Here is a 19,454-nt window from a genome sequence, read left to right on the forward strand (position 1 = left end):
TTAAAAATGGAAAGGGATATTAAACATCACCAATACTTTTGATTGTATTCACTATTAATCACTTTTTTGTCTTCAAGTTATTTGGTCACAATGAGATTAATTTTAATATCTTACTAACATTAAAAAAATTCCTCTTCATTTAGTAGCCTAGTGCAACTTCAAATGATAGCATGGATAGAGAAGAGCCTTATGTGTTCTAAATTTCCAGATAAATGTGTGCAATTCATTTCACTAGACCAGAATAAGCAAATCCTAAAACTGTAAACACTTTTTCATGTCAGCCATTTCAAGTTTATATTTTTTATAAGAGTCTTGAATTACATTGCAAATGTCTTCTAATGTCTACTTTTAGGTACTTTAGAAATCTGTTTCAATTTTTTAAACAAATTATGTATTTTCATTTTAAATTATATTTCTAGCACTATTGTGAATATACCACAAGATATTAATCTATTTATAATCTGGATTTGAAACCAATGCTCTTTGTTAAGTACAAAAACAACCAATATATCCCTAATATCTCTCTCCAAATCAAGTCTGGCTATTCTAGAAATGTATATATCCATCTCCTAGATTGGAGACACAGTGCATTCTTAGGGATGGATGAGGTTTTTAATTTTGCAAAGCTAATTACTCTTTATGGAAATCAAAGCCATAAAATTCACTGAGTTTATTTGCTAACATTATACAAGTTCAACCAAAAGAGAATTTGCAGCAATAAAAATATTCTATGGCTGAATAATTTCTTAACAGGCTTCAATGTTTATACAAGAAATCTTTATTTAATGAGACTTCTAGTATTGACCTTATAACCCTTGTAAAAATCTTCATCCCCAGCATATTTGAAATAAGGACCTCCTCAATAGCAAGATTGCCCACTATGTGTTACTGAGATCAGAACTTAAACTTAACTGCACAGGAAAGTAAAATGGATAAGAAGTTTAAAAGGAACAACCGTGGGAAATCTAAGTTCTGCTATTATATTAACTGGTTGTAAAGAAGAAGCAAATAAAGGTCAAAGTTATCCAAATAACGAAAGAAGCCAGGGTGGGTGGTTTCTAGCTTACTTTGATTCATTGATTAAACATTTGCTATCTACAAGGCTTTTTGCTAGGTGCTGCTTCCTCTCCAGTGATACATATGTGAATTCGGAAAATAAAGAGTATTACTCAGTTTATGCTACCTCCTGACATTAACAACTATCCAAGCGTGTCTTATATAAAATCATCTCCAATTATGTGGAATGTGTTTTGAAAATTAAATTTGTTATGGGAGTAGGTAATAAAGACTCACAGCTCAGAGGACAATTTTCCTCCTGTTCCATTTCATTGAACCATTGTGCTAAACTAAATGAAATCCTTTACTATTAAAGGAGTAGAAAGTGAGATGTATAATAGAGAAAAAGGCACATTCTGATTTTAAAATTTTGAAAAATCAGGTAAGCCTGCCTAATATCAACAAGCATGATATTCTGCTTCCTCTCTGTCTCTTAAATCTCACCTCTTACTGTTAGAGATATAGCATGTACTATGTAGCTTACATTATACAGTAATAGCTTCAGGGGTCACACTCCAGACCTATGCAGGATCATCTTCCTCTTCCTGCTTCTGTGACCCATAATCTCTGGAAGACTTGCTTTTTACATAATAACATATCAAGTCAAATTAGGCTTACCAGTTTCTAAAGCGCACCCAAAAAGGACTGTGTCCCTAACACACATCTCCAAATCAAGTCTTTCCCAATTTTATTAATGTAAGTACCCATTTTCTAAGGTTTTAAACATATAGGAAGGGAACAGTGACGTGCTACTTGTAGAAGGCAGAGTAGAGATTTAGATTGAAGATTACATCAGACTAAGCTCTGCCACTGCTGTGAGACTTTAAAAAGTCAGTTAATATCTCTGGCCATTGCTTTCCTCATTTGCAAACTGAGAAAGTTACATCAAATGATCTTAAGTACCTTTTCAATAATAAAATTCTGCTGTTCTAGATTCTACCTGAATTAAATTCTCTGCACGTTGTTACTGCCTCAGGGTCATTTTTTTGTTTAACTGTGGTCATGGTTTATTACAGATAATCATCTCATTGACCACTAAGGAATTAAATGCCTATTCCAAAGCTGGGGCTGTGGCAGAAGAAGTCTTGTCTTCAGTCCGAACAGTTGTAGCCTTTGGGGCCCAGGAAAAAGAAATTCAAAGGTCTGTTCCTTTAATTATGACAATATTTGCTTGGTTTTATTTTTCCCAAAGTCTGTGACATTGCATTTTGTCTTTTTAAGGTATACACAGAATCTAAAATACGCAAAAGATATTGGCATAAGAAAGGCAATAGCTTCTAAACTCTCGCTTGGTGCAGTGTACTTTTTTATGAATGGAACCTATGGACTTGCTCTTTGGTATGGAACCTCCTTGATTCTTAGTGGAGAACCTGGTTATACCATCGGAACTGTTCTTGCTGTAAGTCTTGTTTGAAAGCAAAGGTAACTGGCCTATAGAGTCTCTTCTTACCTAGAATTTAGTAAAAATTTGTCAATGACAATGAATATCCAAAATGAATTTTTTAACAAATACTTGTTTCCTTCAAATGATTTGTATATACCTTTAAATCATAGTTATGAATTGGCAGGATTTATTCATCCAGTGTATCTTTAAAAGCACCATGCTTTTAGAAGAACCATAAATGAAGTCTCCACTGGGATATAGAGTTTTCTTAATCCAGCAATCAAAAAGGCCAGTCTCTAGTGAGACTTTTCCCTTTCAAACTTGCTGAGGTAAGATGGCACTCTACATTCACCTTGTTGAATGTCTTCCCTCTGGAAACATTCTGTAGATTAAACTCTCCTGCCCTTCCTTTGTCCTTTCAGCGTATGGTAATGTTAAAGTCACACTATCTACAGCTCTGTCCAACATCACAATTTAGAGATTTTTTTTAAACTGTTAGGGGTTTTGTGTTAAATTTTAATTTATTCAGTTATCCTCCCAGGTTTCAACAATAAACAGTTCAGTTCGGGATTAAGAACAATTTGTCTTGCTGAACTGAATTGATCTGGTCTATATACTTCAGTTCTTATTTGGCCTTCCCATTCTATGTAGATTTCTTTTCTGTCAACTAAAGTTATCTTTTGGATTTGAGACTTTCATCATTAAAACTTTTATAAAAATGAAACTTGAGCATGAGAAATTTGGGGCACATCCTTACTTCTCAATTAATGTGTGACTTTGGGCAAATGACTTGTTAAACCTTAGCTTCCTCATTTGTGAGATAGGGAAAATGCACCTGGCTTATGGGGTTCTTTCCTTATTTCACTTGTTGCAAACATGTGTCTGTCTGAAAATGAAAGTTGTCCAATAATACACGAATTCAGAGATGTTTGGACAGAAATAGTACAGTGTCTCTATGCTAGTGAAATCTATGACATCCTTTTCTGTAAAGTTTGAGGGATTTACCAGCCAGGAGGAAGTGCAACTCACCTCCTCACTCAACCAGTAAGCACTCCTCAGTAAGCATATTTTCCTACTCAGACTTCCCAGGTGATAAGAAGATGTCTTCTTGAAGACGTCTGATTGAAAGTTGTTCCACATTAAGAAAAAGCCATCATACTTGAATTAACTTTTGTTTCCTTTATGTTTAGACAGCAGCTTCCATTCCTTCCCACCTAACTTCTCTAATATCTCTCTGATCTCAACGATGTATACATTTCATTCTATTGTCTCTCTTACATAATTGAGGAGGGTAAATATTATTTTCTTGTTCCTATAGGTTTTTTTTAGTGTAATCCATAGTAGTTACTGCATTGGAACAGCAGCCCCTAACTTTGAAACCTTCACTATAGCCAGAGGAGCTGCCTTTAGTATTTTCCAGGTTATTGATAAGGTAAGACTTCAAATTGCTCTGAAAGAAAACTACCATTACTGCAAGAAAGAAACCAAAAAATTGACACACTTACTTCACTAAAACAAAAAGATGGGCAAAATCCATGTTGGACAATTGGCTATGGAAAGAGATTGTTTTAACTCTTCTGCAAAGACATTGTGTCTTATGGAAACCTTCATGTCTAACTCAATATACTTCTGAAACAGAAAAGGAAACACTGTGAAAGAAAACCATCTTTAAACTATTTGTAGGATGTAGAGTGTCAACTTAGTCCATTGAAGATTTGTAACATTCTCTTTGTTTTTCCAAGAAACCTGCAATAGATAACTTCTCAACAAAAGGATATAAACCAGAATGCATAGAAGGAACTGTGGAATTTAAAAATGTTTCTTTCAGTTATCCATCAAGACCATCTGTCAAGGTAGCTTAATTGAATTATAGAATTGTGCAGTTTTCTGATATTATACTGGCTAAGATCTCTTCTTAAGAGATTATTTTAGGATCATTTTGACCAAGATTTTACTACTCTTCTTTGACACTTCAGGAGAGAAAGAGAGAGAATAAAGAAAAAAGAAAGAGAAGAAGGAAGGGAGGGAAAGAGAAAGCGGGGAGGGGGGAAGAGTAGGAGGGAAAGAAAGATCAGTAATGGACCAAAAACTCTGGAAGAGCTAGTTACATTTTGCAGCCTCTTTTCTGCATTCAGCTGACTAAAACATTTTCAATACCCTGAAATTCCTTTACTCTGCATTTGGGAGCACAACAAAATGTCTTGGATTGATGGCATTACCTATTGCTGGTCCCTGGATATTATCCCACTCAACAGAGATAACTCATTTTAACCTTCTAGCCTCTAACCTGGAGAAATTATGCACATGTTGTGCCTTTCCCTTCTCCCTTTCCTAAGAGCTTTACTGCACCAGCATTTGTGTCTCAAGTACTTTCTTCCTCACTTTTAGATACATATACACACTCATGTGCGTGCACAGGCACATATGCAGCACAGAATTTTTCCACCCTCCATCATTTAGTCTTTGACACATTCTTGTGAAAATATTTATCTGTCTTTTCTTTTTCTTTTCATTTTATTTGTGTATTTATCCAAAAAAAAGTAATTACAGCTAAAAATTGCAAAGAGTATTACTAATAAAACACCTATTTCATAGAAAAAGGAGACCATGGGGCGCCTGGGTGACTCAGTTCTTTAAGTGTACAACTCTTGGTTTTGGCTCAGGTCATGATCTTAGGATTCTGAGATGGAGCCCCGTGTGGGGCTCCATGCTCAGCATGGAGTCTGCTTGTCCCTCTCCCTCTACTCCTCCCTCTGCTCACTCGTGCTCTCTTTCTCTCATAAATAAAACCTTTAAAAAAAAAGAAAAGAAAAAGGAGACAATGATTTTAAGTAAAATTGATAAAAATTACTAATGACATCAACCTTTAATACAGTTTAAAGTGCCCACATGCCCCCTGCATAATTTGCATCCAGAAAAGATCTATCTACTCCTACTTCCTTATTTTTCTCTAAGTTGTTGGTTGAAATTCTCTTTTCAAAGCTCTTTATTTTTTAAATTTTTGTTATTTAATCACCATTACTGGAATAGTGTTGTCTTCTACCATTTTTCTTAACATAAACACATTTGCAACTACATTTGGGTTGGTTCTTGAACACTTAAGTACCAATTTGCCATTATATTGCATGGTAAAATGCTCTCTGGGTTTTAAACAACTATTTTTAAGTGAACTTTTGAAATATGGCCCTTTTATTAAGCTAAAGAATGAATAATTTTAAACAAAGAAAAAGTCTACAGATATTCTTCTGGGAAGTTTTGAGAAACTGATAATCTTGTAAATTCTGGGTACTACAAATTATGTTATTTTTCTCCACAGCTTTCATCACCGTCTATCATACTATATGGTTTAAATAAACAAAACACAGATTCTTGGGACGCCTGGGTGGCTCAGTCGGTTAAGCAGCTGCCTTCAGCTCAGGTCATGATCCCAGGGTTCTGGGATTGAGTTCCCTTTCAGCCTCCTTGCTCAGTGGAGAGCCTGCTTCTCCCTCTGCCTGCTGTTCCTCCTGCTTGTGTTCTTTATTTCTCTATCTCCCTGACAAATAAATAAATAAAATCTTTAAAAAACAAACAAACACAGATTCTTCCAAGGAAAGTACAGAAACCAACTCCAGAGTAGAAGTGCAGATGGGAGAGGAGGTACTCCCATCAGGAGTCCCCAGTTTCTCACCTCCTTGACAGAATTCTTCTCTGCTTGACCCTTTGAAAGTTTTATAAAAAGTTTAGCTTATTTAAAGGGTCTGTTTCTTTACAAATGGGGAGATTAAAGTGAGAGAGTCCAAGGAGAGATTCCCATGTTTTCTGGCTCTGTACATATAAATGCAAGCAAAGATAAGTGAAGGTTGATTGCTATTGTCATTTTGGTAGGATAATTATTTGTCAGGCTTCTCTCACATTGCAGGTCTGTAGGACGCTTAAAGCTGGTAGCAACCCTCAGTTATTGAGAATAATTTTAAAGTGCTACCCAAAGTTGAAATGTCCACATAAGATCTACCAGAAGAAGAGGGTTTCTAATGGTGGAATCCCATTCATGGGAGCACCTAGGGAGTCTTGCTGGTTGCTTTACTTTGCAATATATTCTGCGATAATGTTAAATATATTTTTTAAGAAAGAATTTCCTTAAATGCCTCATGAAAATACCTGGCAAGATTTCATTCAGTTGTTGCAAATTAGAAGATAAAAGCTTTCACTAACTTGGTAGTCATTAAATTGATATAAATTCAAAATGTGAACAGTTTGCTGTGGCTAGTTAATATTCTATGAGTACTCTTAATCTAGCTCTCCTCTTTATATAGAGAGATGGTAAGAGATTTTTTAATTTCATTTTCCAAAATTATGTCAATTTTTATTATACATGTACATGAAACAAAACAAGATCTAAATTTGTTTTTAAGTGTTACAGAGTTCATTTCTGTTTATAATTATACATTAAATTTCTGAAAATATGTGAATTATATTCTCACTTACCTACTTTTATAGAATTTTTCTCCCTACATCCCAATAGATTCTGAAAGATCTGAATCTCAAAATTCAGTCTGGAGAGACAGTAGCCTTGGTTGGCCCCAGCGGCAGTGGAAAGAGTACTACAGTCCAGCTTCTACAAAGGTTATATGATCCTGATAACGGCTTTGTAAGTGTACCTAGATAAAATCATTCATAGCCCACATGATGAAATTAAGAAATACGACCTATAACAAGGAGCTTACAGATATATCAATTTTTCATTTTTAACAGTGGAGCTGAGAAAAGCCAAATCATTTTCTTTCCTGCATATTCATTCATTCACCAAATATTTATTGAAAACCTACTGTGTGCTAGGCACTGTTCTATGTCCTGGGGAACATTGATGAGCAAAGCATAAAAACCTCTGCCCTCATCAAATTTACACTGTAATAAGTAGAGACTGACAAATAAAACAAGTAAACCATATAGTATGATAGAAGGTGATGAAAGCTGTGGAGAAAAATAACATAATTTGTAGTACCCAGAATTTACAAGATTATCAGTTTCTCAAAACTTCCCAGAAGAATATCTGTAGAAAATATGCTCTCTCATTTTTTTCTGTCATCCATAATGTTGCACTTGACTTTGTTACCTTGTAAATAGCATAGAGAATAAGACTATGAAGTCACAGAAGCATGATTTTTAATGCTTCTCTTCAGATTTTTCAACTATTTAAAAGAAAATCTACTCTGCTAGAGCCTGATTTCATTTAAATTTGACTTCCTAAGTCTTCATTTAGAGTATACTAAACTCATTTATTCATGCTAATATTAAATAAATAATTGGATAAGCATGCTGTACATAAAGCAATTTCATAGAATACCCATGCCCAGAGAGAATACCAAAGTTGGTGAGAAAGACAGGCTCTCTGAGTTATAATTATCAAACGTTGGCTCTGCCACTGGAATATTTGGAGTAATGGGTAATGGCACTATCTGTGAAGAAGAGTGTGTTCATTTACTATTATTTATACAAAAGAATAGAAGACATGTTTGCCTTTTGCAGTGAAATGGGGTGTTGAAGAGAAGAAAGGGTATTTCCTAAGGTCACCTGGCTGGCTCAGTTGGAAGAGCATGTGACTCTTGATCTCAGGGTTGTGAATTTGAGACCCATGTGGGAAATAAAACTTAAAAGAAAAAAAAAGTATATTTCCTAGAAAAATATGCAAATGTCACATCAGTCTTAAAATAACAAAACTGAAGTTTGTTACATGCGTTGACATGATAACATTTGTGGCTCCTATAGCATGTATCTACATAGTAACTAATTTGTTTTTCTTAAGAGTTAAGATATTAAGGTGGTTTGACAAGACATTCTAAGCCAGGTTTTTGACGTTTTATCAATTCCCATCTATCAGAAAAAGTCTGTTGACAATATACATACTATAAATATTTTATCAAAATAAGTCTTTGATCTCTGAAATACCTGCTTCTCAGCTTAGGGTTTGAACTAGTAAAAAATGACTAAACCCAATGCAGTGTAAGGCATCACAACATGATTCATTTCTTTGGTTTGGCAGATCATGGTGGATGGGAATGACATCAAAACTTTAAATGTGCACCATTATCGAGAACATATTGGAGTGGTCAGCCAAGAGCCTGTTTTGTTTGAGACCACCATTAATAACAATATTAAATATGGACGAGATGGAGTGACTGATGAAGAGATTGAGAAAGCAGCAAAGGAAGCAAATGCTTATGATTTTATAATGGCATTTCCCAATGTAAGTACACTATGTAGCCTGTGGTCTTAGCTTAGAACTAAAGCAGTGCAATATTCCAAAATAAGATAACAAAACAATAATTTCTACAGAGTAGGGGGAGTGTGAATAATTGTTGGATTGTCCTAGATGAAATGTCTATAAATGAGAAAGCATGGCAGCAACCAAAAGAAAAAATGCATCACTGAAAGTTCAGTTTTTAAAAATCATATTTAGTTCTTACTGGTTCTCACTGCAACTGGAAAAGAAAAATAAATGAAGCATATATTAAAATATACCAAAGAAATATGAGACAAGATCATCGGTCCAAGCTGAGAATTGCTGTCTGCAGAATGTTGATTTGTAAGGCCATCTTGTGGCTAAAAGTGGGAATGTCACAGACAGTGTTGAGATAGGTTCTGTGATAAGGCAAAAGGAAAACTAGGACCCATTTTTAGAAGCACATGAAGCCAATATTGGACAAGAAATGTAAAATCATATTTGGAAAGAGATATAATAAACTAAAACTCTTGATATTAGGACATGTCAGATTTTAATGGATATTTAGAATTGGTAGCTATAAAAACCATTGATTTACATTTCCCAAAGTATTCATTCATCAATATCACCTGAAACTGTTGTGGGGAGCACCCTGTGAATTACAAAAGGATGAGATTTGAAATTAGAATACAGAATAAGGGGCACCTGGGTGGTGCAGTCAGTTAAGCGTCCAACTCTTGGTTTCAGTTCAGGTCAGGATCTCAGGGTCATGAGATCGAGCCCTGCGGTGAGCTCTATGCTCAGCAAGGAGTCTGCTTGAGATTCTTTCTCTCCCTCTCCCTCTGCCCCTCCCCACCACGTGCACATATCTCCCTCTCTGTCTCTCTCTCTCTTTCACTAAAATAAATAAATAACTCTTTAAAAAATAAAATACAGAATAAAATTCTACTATACCAAAAGGCAACGGTAACAAAAAAGTTTATTTCAGTGAATATATTTTACAAACCATACTCCATGGGTCATAATAATTTTGTCTTTTGTTTCTTTTAATAAAAACTTTTGTTATGTCAGTAATTACCTTTTATCCCCATTATTTAGGGTCATAATTGGAATAGCAAACTCATTAATTAACGGGCTTGAGGTCATTTTTTGCCTTGTAGTTTGGGAAAACAGACTCCCTTTCTTTGACCTTTTGGCACTTTCAATGACTTCCTTTCCTCAAACACCAAGGATCTTCAGTTTCCCACTTGAAATTAGGAAGTTTTCTGGGACCTCTTAAATCATACCCAGAAGTTACTACTTGCCTTTAGTAAAAGGCCAGTATTTACACAAAGATGTCCCTTGCTATAAATTTAATGTAAATCTTAAAGATATAATCCAAAGAACAAATTAAAGATACTGACTTATCATGATGGAAACTAAATTCCACAGCCATGGTTGACCAGAGAAATAATAATAAGCACAGTAATAAATACAATTTCCAGAAGTCCTCTACAGAAAAATTGGGGAAATTGGTGTTTAAAAATAAATTCCATTACTTCTATGATATTTTTAGATTATTTTTTAAATTTTTTAAATTTTTAAATTTTTTAAAAATTTTTAAAAAATTTTTTTAATTATTTATTTTTAAATTAGTGTATTAAGATTAACTGATATTTCCTAGCCTTTTCCCATAAACAACCATAAAACTGGTTAAAATATATTAGGCATAGGATAATTGTTTCCAAGCATTGGACAAGAGGTAACACAAAACTGTGATCCCTGAGAAAAATGAAACTCATGAGGAAAGTCCCTGATTTGCAGCATTCTGGATAGGAACAAATCTCTGACCCTATCTCTGTGAACTAGAATCCAGACAGAACATGGCACTAGACTAAACTGAAAGGCAGAGATAGAATTTCAGGGCAGCTTAAGCAACTGGAGAGGCAATGAAAGAGCTGTGGAGTTAAGGTATTGGGGTAGAAGTCCCTGTAGGCACCCCTTGGAAATCCTTATCTGAGAATAAAACTTCCCAAGGATTACCAGAGAGCAGCTGCTACAAAGCTGGGAATAGAACAGAGATACTACAAGTCAAGGAGTGTGCTGGGGATGTTGAAAGCACAGCCCAGTCAGAGTGGAGAGATAACATTAACACCTTTTTAATACAGCAGGCATATAGCTGAGACACCAAAAAAAGGCCACACCTTAGGAGTAAAGACTATACCTTAGAGTATGCTGACTCTAGACCTGCCCTAACAAATTCTAAAACCAAGCCATGACAAGATCCCCAGAGGAGATAGAACTTATATGTTGGGTCCTGCCAAGTTTAGAGATTATTCTACAGATTCACCTCAACAAAGCATAAAACCAGGATTACACAAGTTCAAAATGATCAGTCAGGATTCGAATTGCTTACTAGAACAAAAATCAACTTTGTTTTCAGAAGAAAACAGAATTCAGAGTTTCTCCAACATGCACAGAATTAAGTATATATTCTGCAATAATCAGATATACAAAGAAACAGGAAACTATGACCCATAAGCAAGAAATCATAATCTAAATGTTTATGCACTTAAGAAAAGCTTCAAAATGCATGAAGCAAAAACTGCTACACCTAAAAGGAGAAATAGACAAACCCACAATTTTATTGAAGCCTTCAGTACTTGATAGAACAAGTAGGCAGAAAATTAGTAAGGCTATAGATGTCCTGAACAATGCTATCAAACAACTAGATCTAACAGACATTTATAGAACACTCCACCCAATAACAGCGGAATACATTCTTTTCAAGTACACATGGAACATTCACTCAGATAGATAATGTTTGGGCCATAAAAAAAAAAAAAAAAAAAAACTTTGCAAGTTCAAAGAAAACATACAAAAAATGTTCTCAGACAATAATAGAATTAAGATGTAGAAATCAGTAACGGAAATATATCTGGAAAATCTGCAAATATTTGATGAGATTGGGCACGTTCAGGGTGGTATGGCCATAGACTGGAAAATCCACAAATATTTGAAAATTAAATAACTCACTTGTAGATAATTTATGCCTGAAAGAGGAAATTTCAAGGAAAATTAATGACTATTTTAAACTAAATAAAAATGAAACTGCTATGTATCAGTACTTGTAGAATACAGTTAAAGAACTGTTTTGGGCGCCTGGGTGGCTCAGTTGGTTAAGCGACTGCCTTCAGCTCAGGTCATGATCCTGCAGTCCCAGGATCGAGTCCCGCATCGGGCTCCCTGCTCGGCAGGGAGTCTGCTTCTCCCTCTGACCCTATCCCCTCTGATGTGCTCTCTCTCTCTCATTCTCTCTCTCTCAAATAAATAAATAAAATCTTTAAAAAAAAAAAAAAAGAACTGCTTTAAGAGAAATTTACAGCATTAAATTCTTCTTTTAGAAAGAAAAAAAGATCCAAAATCTGTAAATGAAGCTTCCAATATGAGAAACTGGAGTAAGAAGAGCAAGTTGACCCCAAAGCAAGCAGAAGGGAAATAAGATTAGAGCAAAAATCAGTGAAAGCAAAAACAGAAAAACATTAGAAAGAATCATTAAAATCAAAAGCTGTTTGCTTGAAAAGACTAATGAAATCAGTAAAATCAGCAAGGCTGATAATCAAAAAAGAGAAGAAAAATTACCAGTATCAGGAATGAAAGATAGTACATCACTATTGATCTCAAAGAGATTAAAAGATTACAGGAATAGTATGAGCAAAGCTATGCCTATGAATTTGACAACTTAGTTGAGGGTCAATTTATTGAAAGACACAAACTGCCAAAACTCACTGAAAAAGAAGTAGATAATCTTAGTAAGACCTATAACTATAAAAAAAGTTGACTAGTAAGTCAGAGGGGGAGACGAACCAGGAGAGATGATGGACTCTGAAAAACTGAGGTTTCTGGAGGGGAGGAGGGTGGGGGGATGGGTTAGCCTGGTGATGGGTATTGAGGAGGGCACATTCTGCATGGAGCACTGGGTGTTATGAACAAACAATGAATCATGGAACAGTACACCAAAACAAATTATGTAATATATGGTGATTAACATAACAATAAAAAAATTTTAAAAAAAAGTTGACTAGATTTCTAAATAGTGGCAACGGTTACAAATGAAAATAGGGACACCTGGGTGGCTCAGTCGTTAAGCGTCTGTCTTTGGCTCAGGTCATGATCCCAGGGTCCTGGGATTGAGCCCCACATTGGGGTCCCTGCTCAGCAGGGAGCCTGCTTCTCCTTCTCCCACTCCCCCTGCTTGTGTTCACTCTCTCGCTGTATCTCTCTGTCAAATAAATAAATTAAATAAAATCTTAAAAAAAAACAAATGAAAATAAAATTAAAAGTGGCATTCACAGTAGCATCAAAAAATGTTAAAGTAGAACAAATTTAACGTAAGGTGTAAATCTTCTATATGAAAAATATGAAATGTTTCTGAGAGAAACTAAAGATCTAAATAAATAGAATGTAACTTATTCATTGATTTAGAGATGCAGTATTTTTAAAGATATGTGTTCTCCCAAAATTGATAAATTTGATGCTATACCAGTCAAAATCCCAGTAGTCTTTTTTTGTGTGTCTAGAAATTGACCTGCTGATTCCCAAATTTATTTGAAAATTTAAAGGACAAAAACAGGCAAAAAATTATGAAAAAAAACCCAGCAAAGCTGGAAGATATAAAATATCTAATTTTAAGACAGTAATTAAGGCAGTGGAAATGGCACAACAATGGACATGTAGATCAGTAGAATAAAATAGAGGCCAGAAATAGACCCACGCATATCTAGTCAAATGATTTTTGACAAGGCCAGTATTAATTTGGTGGGGGAAAAGAAAATCTTTTCAACAAATGGTGCTGGAAAAATTGGATATCCGTATGAGAAAAACAGATGAAATGTGACCCTTACCTCACCCCATACACACATTAATTTGCCATGGATCTTAGATCAAATGTAAAAACTTAAACTATTAAGGGGCGCCTGGATGGCTCAATCAGTTGAGCGTCCAACTCTTGATTTCAGCTCAGGTCATGATCTCAGGGTCATGTGATTGAGCCCCAAGTCAGGCTCTCCACTCAGCAAGGAGTCCACTTGAGATTCTTTCCCTCTGCCCCTCCTCCCACTTGTGCTCACACTCTCTCTCTAAAACTAAATTAATCTTTAAAAAAAAAAGAAAAACAAAATATCAAACTTCAAAAATAAAAAGGTGAAAAACCTTTATGACTTTGAAGTAGCCAAGGATTTCTTAGATAGAAAAGTATTTACTATTTAAAAAATGACAAATTGAACTTTATTGAAATTAAAACCTTTTAAAATACACTATTTAGAAGATAAAAAGACAAGACAGAGTGAAAGAAAATATTCACAATACACACATCTGACAAAGGACACGCACCCAGGATATATATAGAACACAATTATAAAACAAAAAAGTATACAAACTTGAACAGATATTTCACACACCCACAAAAAGAAATAGACAATATACACATGAAAAATATTCAACATTATTAGTCAACAGGGAAATCCAAAGTAAAACCAAAGTGAGATACCATTCCACACTTGCTAGAATGTCCAAAACTAAAAAGAATAACAATAATAACTTTTGATGAGGATGTAAAGCAATTAAATCTCTCTTTTTTTTAAATATTTTATTTATTTGACAGAGACACAGTGAGAGAGGGAACACAAGCAGGGGGAGTGGGAGAAGGAGAAGCAGGCTTGCTGTGGAGCAGGGAGCCCAATGCGGGGCTCAATCCCAGGACCCTGAGGATCATGACCTGAGCCAAAGGCAGATGCTTAATGACTGAGCCACCCAGGCGCCCAGCAATTAAATCTCTTATTCATTCTGAATAAAGTGAATTGGTACAGTTATTTTAGAAAGAAATTTGCCACTTTATTCTAATGTTAAACATACACTTATAAATCAGCATTCTATTCCCACAAATTTTTCCAAAAGAAATGAAAATATGACCTCAAGAACATTATGTACATGAATGTTCATAGCAGCTTTATTCATACTATTCAAAAGTTGGAAACAGTGCAGATGTTCATCAGCAGCTGAATAGATAAACAAATTGTGATTGATATATGATTGTTAGATGAAATACAAGATTTTCAGTACATTTTGAATTTCAGATAAACAATGAATAATTTTAGCATAAGTATATCCTAAATATTGTATGAGATATACTTATGCTTAAAAAGTATTCACTGTTAACTGAAAATCAAAATTAACTGAGTCCCATGGTTTTTTGTTTTTATTTGTTTTTGTTAAATTTGGTAACCCAAGGTAGATTCACATTGTGCGAAGCACTGCTTAGAAATGAATAGGAGTAAATTGCTCATGCACACAATATGGATGAATCTCAAAAATATGCTAGGTAAGACAGACCAAAAAAGTACACACTGCAATTATAGCAAAGCTGCATGATACAATGTTAATATACAAAAGTCAGTCATTTTCCTATACATCAGCAATGAATAAGTGGAATCTGACATTAAAAGCACAATACTATTTATATTAGCATCCAAAATAAAGAATTTCTTAGGTATAAATCTAACAAAGTTTGTACAAGAACTATATAAAGAAAACTACAAGACTCTGATGAATGAAATCAAAAAAGAATTTTTTAAATAGAGAGATAGTCCATGTGTGTGGAGAGAAAGACTCAATATTGCCAGATGTCAGTTCTTCCCAACTTGATCTATAGATTCAGTGCAATTCCAATCAAAATCCTAGCAAGTTATTTTGTAGATATCAACAAACCAATTTTAATGTCTATATGGAGAGGTAAAAGGCCCACAATAGACAACACAATATTGAAGAAGAACAAAGTTAAAGGACTACACCCTCTAACTTTAAAACTCACTATAAATCTACAGTCATCAAGACAGTGTGGTATTGGTGAAAGAATAGGCAAATAGATCAGTGGAACAGAATATAGAGTTTAGAAACAGACTCACATAAATATAATCATCTAGTCTATGACAAAAGAGCAAAGGCAATACAACAGATCACATATAATATGTGTTATTGCTCATTTCAGTGAACAAATGGAACAACTGGACATCCACATGTAAAAAAATCTAGATACAGACCTTATACTTTTCACAAAAATTGACTCAAAATGAATCATAGACCTAAATATGAAATGCAAAATCATAAAACTCCTAGAGAAAATGTAGTAGAAAACTGAGATGACTTGGGTATTGCAAGATTTTTTCAATACCTCAAAGGCACAAACTATGAAAGAAGTCCTTGATAAGCTGAACTTCATTAAAATTAAAACTGCTCTGCAGAAGACAGTGTGAAAAGCATGAGAAGATAAGCCACAGACTGGGTGAAAACATTTGCAAAACACATATCCAATAAAGAACTCTTATCCAAAAATATATAAACACATCTTAAAATTCAGCAATAAGAAAACAACCTGGTTTAAAAACAGGCCAAAGATCTTTACAGACACTTCACCAAAGGAGATATGCTGATGGCAAATAAGTGTGTGAAAAGATGTTCCACATCATATGTCATCAGGAAAACACAAAATAAAACAATGAGATGCTACTACATGCCCTTTAGAATAGCCAAAATCCAAAACACTGACGACACCATATACTGACGAGGATATGGAGCAACATTCATTGCTGGTGTGAATACAAAATGGTATGGGCATTTGGGAAGTTGTTTGTTGGTTTCTTATAAAACTAAACATATTCTTACCATATTATCTACTAATCATGCTCCTTGGTATTCACCCAAAGGAGTTGAAAACTTAGGTTCACACAAAAACCTACACACAGATGTTTATCGCAGCTTTATTTGTATCGTCAAAACTTGGAAGCAACAAGATGTCCTTCAGTAGGTGAATGGATGAATAAACAGTGGTATGTCCAGACAATGGGATGTTATTCAGTGCTGAAAAGAATGATCAATCAAGCCATGAAAACATGGAAAAATCTTAAATACATATTACTAAGTGGAAGAAACCAGTCTGAAAAACCTACATACTGTATGAATTAAACTATATGACATTCTTGAAAAGGCAAAACTATGGAAACAGTAATAAAAGATGAGTGGTTGTCAGAGTTTGAGGTGGAGGTGGGGAAGAATAGGCAGAGCGCAGCGGATTTTTAGGGTAGTGAAAATACTCTGTATGATACTATAACAATTGGATACATGTCATTATACATTTGTCCAAACTCATAAAATGTACACCACCAAGAGTGAATCCTAAGGTAATCAATGGATTTGGGTGATTATGATGTGTCGATATAGGTTCATCAGTTGTAACAAATGTACCACTCTTGTGGAGGATGTTGGATGGGGGGACATCCTGTGGAATGGGGGATGTTGCATGTGTGTGGCAAAGGTATATGGGAAATCTCTATACCCTCTTCTCAATTGTACCATGAACCTAAAACTGCTCTTAAAAAATGAGTCAAAAGAAGGCATGCACTGTATGATTCTGTTTATTTGAAGTTCTAGAACTAATGAAATTAATTTATAATGATAAAAATCAAATCATTGTGTGGATTTGGACTGGAAGGATTCATGAGGGAACTTTCTAGGGTGATGGAAATATTCTGAATCTTTACTGGGGTTGTGATAACATGGCTGTACTCATTTGTCAAAACTCATAGAACCATTCCCTTAAAATGTGTGCATTTTCTTGTGTATAAATTATTTCTCAATAAGGTTTATGTTTTTTAAAAATGTGAAGGTCAGACTCTAGAATAATCAAAGTTTTAGAAAGAATATTTAAATTTATATCCTTGAAGAAATGAGCTTTAGGTCATAGACCTATTCCAATACAGTATTACTATGTTTCATTAGTTCTAGAAATTACCTCCAACCTCAGATATCTAACGATATCTACTCTGTTAAAGATGTATATCCCAAAATATAAAAAATAAAATAAGAAATAAATAAATAAATAAATAAATAAAAAGGTCTAAAAAGTGTTCCAAGATGGAAAAATATTTTGAGAAGTTTGTTTTTGCATTAATCTTCTCATACTTTTTTTCAAAATATCCAGGAAGGAAATTGTAGGTAATATATTAAATTGCTAGTAAATCTTTCAAATAATAGTTAAGAATGTAGTTGTCTTACTGTGGTTCTTTTAAAGATATCAGTGCATTCTAAAACTGTCTTTAAAAACTTTGAAAATTGGTTCAAATTATTGTTAATCTACCTAAAAATCCTTGATGATCATATGTTCTCATTTCCTTTTTTTTTTTTTTAAGATTTTATTTATTTATTTGTCAGAGAGAGAGAGCACAAGCAGGGGGAACGGCAGAGGGAGAAACAGACTCCCCGCTGAGCAGGGAGCCCGATGTGGAACTCCATCCTGGGATCCTGGACCATGGGATCATGACCTGAGCCCAAGGCAGACCCTTAACTGAGCCACCCAGGAGTCCCCGTTCTCATTTCTTTTAGTCCTAGTCAAATTTTTCTTAGTCCTGGCTAAATTTCTCTTTTTACTAGACTCTTTTTTTCAAATAGTTGTTTGTTTTTACAAAGAAAAAAATTAAAGGTCAAAAGCAGCCAGGCTGAAGTAGTGATTAAGCTGGGTATTAAAACACAACTGTGATTGTCATTTCCTGTTCAAATGATTTCATCATGCTGCCTTCTCTTTCTGTGCTCTTTCCTATTTTTTCGTTAGAAATTTAATACCTTGGTAGGAGAAAAAGGAGCACAAATGAGTGGAGGACAGAAACAGAGAATCGCTATTGCTCGAGCTTTAGTTCGAAACCCAAAGATCCTGATCTTAGATGAGGCTACATCTGCCCTAGATACAGAAAGTGAATCAGTTGTTCAAGCTGCACTGGAGAAAGTAAGTGAGCAAATCATTTCTTATTTCCATATTCCTGGTTCAACACTGTTTTTAACACAAGAAAGTATGGCTCTGCAGTAGATTATTTACTGAGTTCAGAGCTGTCTTTAAGGTATTGATGCAGAGTGTTCACCCTTGTAAAAACTTACACATGATGGAAATTATCTGGATGAGAGAAGAAGATGCTATAGTTAGTGCTAAAAACATATAGCAGGCTGATATCCAAGCAATCATCCCATATATGCCTTTTTTCCAATAGGTCTGCACTTTACACCTCCCCATAATAACCCTACACCACTACCACCATCACAGCTATAACCACATTCACTCCCAGCCTCTTCTGTACACACCTGTGCGTTCTCTTCTGTGACCACTTTTCCTCTTTAGAGCACCCCCAAAGACTTTTTAACTTAATTTCACCTCCAGTGGAGAAGCAGTCTGGTTTGTCCTGCCCTTGAACCATCCTCCTCTAAGAGCCCTGGGCCCTCTAACCTCACACTGACCTCCTGCTTACTGCATACTACTGACACCCTTCAGGACCACAATGCAGGGATGGTCCTTTACCAAATTATGTTGCATTTGGGAGAGTAGTTGGTGGCAGTGATATGAAAAACCATTGAATACTTTTTTCAATGGGCAATGCTACTTTTTTTTTTTCTAGATTTATTTATTTATTTGAGAGAGAGAGTGAGCAGTGGGAGAGGGAGAGAGAGAATCTCAATCATACTCCCTGCTGAGCATGGAGCCCAACACAGGGCTCAGTCTCAAAACCCTGAGATCATAACCTGAGGCTGAAATTAAGAATAAACTCAACCAACTGAGCCGCCCAGGTGCCCCCAAACCCTTTTTTAAATCATGGCCTTTAGACCCTTCAGAAGGCCTAATGACACATATTACTGTGAGCTTGTTTGAAAATGTGGTTTTCTGCCTAAGAAAATTACAGGCTTTTTCTTTTTAAATACTAACTTTGTGCAACCAGAAATGGATACTGGCAACCAGAG

At 35.0% G+C, this 19,454-nt stretch overlaps 1 protein-coding gene across 5 annotated transcripts in view; it reads left to right on the plus strand.

Moving 5' to 3' along the window:
• Positions 1-19,454, plus strand: part of ABCB5 (ATP binding cassette subfamily B member 5) — a 116,336-nt gene that overhangs the window by 17,935 nt on the left and 78,947 nt on the right. For 3 of the 5 annotated variants that reach the window (XM_027573670.2, XM_027573665.2, XM_027573666.2), the window contains 7 exons: positions 2,073-2,197; positions 2,278-2,455; positions 3,759-3,872; positions 4,183-4,293; positions 6,945-7,070; positions 8,463-8,666; positions 18,283-18,453. In XM_027573670.2, the coding sequence (XP_027429471.2) occupies positions 2,073-2,197; positions 2,278-2,455; positions 3,759-3,872; positions 4,183-4,293; positions 6,945-7,070; positions 8,463-8,666; positions 18,283-18,453 (1,029 nt within the window). Of the gene's footprint in view, positions 1-965; positions 1,048-2,072; positions 2,198-2,277; positions 2,456-3,758; positions 3,873-4,182; positions 4,294-5,820; positions 5,859-6,944; positions 7,071-8,462; positions 8,667-18,282; positions 18,454-19,454 lie in introns of those variants that run through there. The other 2 variants (XM_027573667.2, XM_027573669.2) reach the window with 2 other exon arrangements.

Source organism: Zalophus californianus, chromosome 12, assembly GCF_009762305.2.
Source record: "Zalophus californianus isolate mZalCal1 chromosome 12, mZalCal1.pri.v2, whole genome shotgun sequence".
In the NCBI taxonomy this organism is placed as follows: Eukaryota; Metazoa; Chordata; class Mammalia; order Carnivora; family Otariidae; genus Zalophus; species Zalophus californianus.